General features: G+C 42.2%; 1 protein-coding gene across 1 annotated transcript; it reads right to left on the reverse strand.

The window, feature by feature from the left end:
* Nucleotides 1–938: 938 nt before the first annotated feature.
* LOC107980651 (58 kDa phosphoprotein) lies at nucleotides 939–1,729 on the reverse strand. The gene is made up of 3 exons (XM_031924137.1): nucleotides 1,597–1,729; nucleotides 1,272–1,389; nucleotides 939–1,081 (listed from the first exon to the last, which is right to left on the reverse strand). The coding sequence occupies exons 1-3, from the start codon at nucleotides 1,651–1,653 to the stop codon at nucleotides 1,041–1,043; spliced, it is 216 nt and encodes a 71-aa protein (XP_031779997.1). The 5' UTR covers nucleotides 1,654–1,729; the 3' UTR covers nucleotides 939–1,040.
* Between the last annotated feature and the right edge of the window lie 643 nt (nucleotides 1,730–2,372).

Consider the following 2,372-nt stretch of genomic DNA (forward strand, 5'->3'; position numbering starts at 1 on the left):
AAAAGGGAAAAGTCCATTGAAAAGTTTCTCCCGAAGCAATAACACTGCGACAGGCCGAAAACGCATCGGAGAGTCGAGAGAGAGAGAGAGAGAGAGAGAGAGAGAGAGAGAGAGAGAGAGAGAGAGAGAGAGAGAGGAGAGCACAGAGCGCGGAAGAAGCTCTGCTCGGGAAAAGCGCCAAAGGAAGCTCGCATTGTGTGGCTTACTCTACCCTCGCCGCTATATTAGGCAGAAGAAGCAAGAGCAACAAAAAAAGACAGAGAGCTGCGTACAGATCCTTTTACGAGCACTTGGCCAGTGGGATTTCGGTTGGTACCACGCGGCTGGTAGCATGTAAATGACGTGCAGCCGATAGAAAGCCGTTGGAGCAAGACGGGAAGTAGTAAAAGGCCCGCGCCGCACAGCCATAGTCACCTATACCCCTCTGCTCGTAGCCACCACAGCGCACTCGTTTACTCGCCGATTTTGTGCGACTCACTCTTCTCCCGTCGAAATTTATTCATGAGGATCCGCGACGTACGCGCGCTAGCTTCGCTTTTCTCTCTCGCTCTCGCTCTCTCCCTCGCGCTCTTTCGCTTTTTTTATTAGTCTAGGAATTACCATTTTTATTGCCCGATGCGCGTGAGGCTGTATTATTGCAAAAATGGTGATGCGGCAGGAGTTATCCCCGCGATTTTACGAGGCGAGCGGTACAAAACGCTACCCGAGTCGATGATGTGTTTCGGTATTGTGTGTAAAGCTTGTTTTTTTCGTTGTATGGAGGAAGGGGTGAATCATTTGAGGAGTTATTTCTCTTGAATTTTTTTTAGTTTGATAGTAAACTGGTGAAGCATGGAGTGTGATGTGTTTTCGATATCATTCTACAAGATTTTCTGAAAAATTGCGTACTATAGAAATGAAGTCAAAAAGGAAAAAGGGTAAACAAATTGAATAACAGATATTGTGCAACTTTGAAGCTTTATTCATCTCTTTGAGTGTAAATAATTTCAAATGTGCTATCTCGATAAAAGTAACTAAAATACTATATTTCGAAATCAGGCTTAAGCTTGGGCTCCTTCCTGTGGCGGTGGTGGTGGTGGGCCTGTTTTGGAAAAAAATTCACTTATTCTATGCCCATAATATGCATGTCACTCATATAAGATCATTAAAGCATTTGCTTCTTAGACTCCATTGACGAGAGTATTTACAAAGAAGCAGATATTTCTCACATATAGCAGCATAAGAAAAATTAAACTCATAATAGCACTAAATTTTAAAGAGAAAAAAATTACCACCAGGTGGGCCACCACCGGGCATAGCACCTCCCATCATGTTTTTCATCATGCCCATGAGTTTGCTCATGTCAGGCATACCACCGGGCATGCCATAGGGCATGCCACCTGGCATTTGCTGCAAAGAAAAAACAATAGCGATGTTTTATTAATTTATTGGCTTGACTATGTCTAAGAACTTTATTAAGAATTTGAACGTTTTGAGGGATTTAAATTTCAAATTGCCCTTATTAGGTATTACTAAGAGCTAGATAACTTCAAGTATTTTAAAAGGTATAAGGTAAAACATTGAATATTAATACAATAAACTCTTAGTTTTACTTACCGCCAAAGCGCAAGCCAAGCATAGTGCAACAACAAAGGTAAGCAAGAAGTACTTCATTTTGGTACTGATGCCTTCGAACTCCAAGCATCCACTATTTATACACGAAAATCCAATTTTTTCACCACTTATTTTCAATAATTACTTTTTGTCAAGTCCTAGAAATTTTTTCCTCCTGAAAAAAATTATGTTGTATACAAGTGTAGTTATGTACAAAATAAGTCTGCAAAAAGCAGCACGCGATTTCCAGTACACGAAAAATGCCTACTGTAATAATCGTACGATTGACTTTTACGCAATCGTAATGAAAAAAATTATTACGGCAGGTGCAAGTTCGCTTACATGAAATCTATTCTAATCTGATTACAACTAATTAGCTTGCGTGAGACCACTAGCTAATTTTCGTTGCGCTGTGACACTGGCTGCTGTCGAACGTTGCAGAGTTACGAAAGCATTGTTACGAGGTGGTCATATTCAGCGATAAGTATTTTTTTTTTACGTGGCATTTGGAACTTGAAAGTTCATCGCCTCATCTACGCAAGCCTTCCACTCTGCCCTATCTTGTGTCAACCCCACCCAAGATGCACCTCTCCGATCGACACCCACCCGTCCTATTTCTACTAGATCCGCTTTTACGTTGTCCTCCCATCTACGTCTAGGTCTACCTAGAGGTCGCGTTACCATCGGCCTGCCCTTCATGACACGCGCTGCCATACGGTCGTCTCCCATTCTCGCTACGTGCCCTGCCCATCCCAATCTGCGCGATTTTATTATTCTGT

This window comes from Nasonia vitripennis, chromosome 2, assembly GCF_009193385.2.
Source record: "Nasonia vitripennis strain AsymCx chromosome 2, Nvit_psr_1.1, whole genome shotgun sequence".
In the NCBI taxonomy this organism is placed as follows: Eukaryota; Metazoa; Arthropoda; class Insecta; order Hymenoptera; family Pteromalidae; genus Nasonia; species Nasonia vitripennis.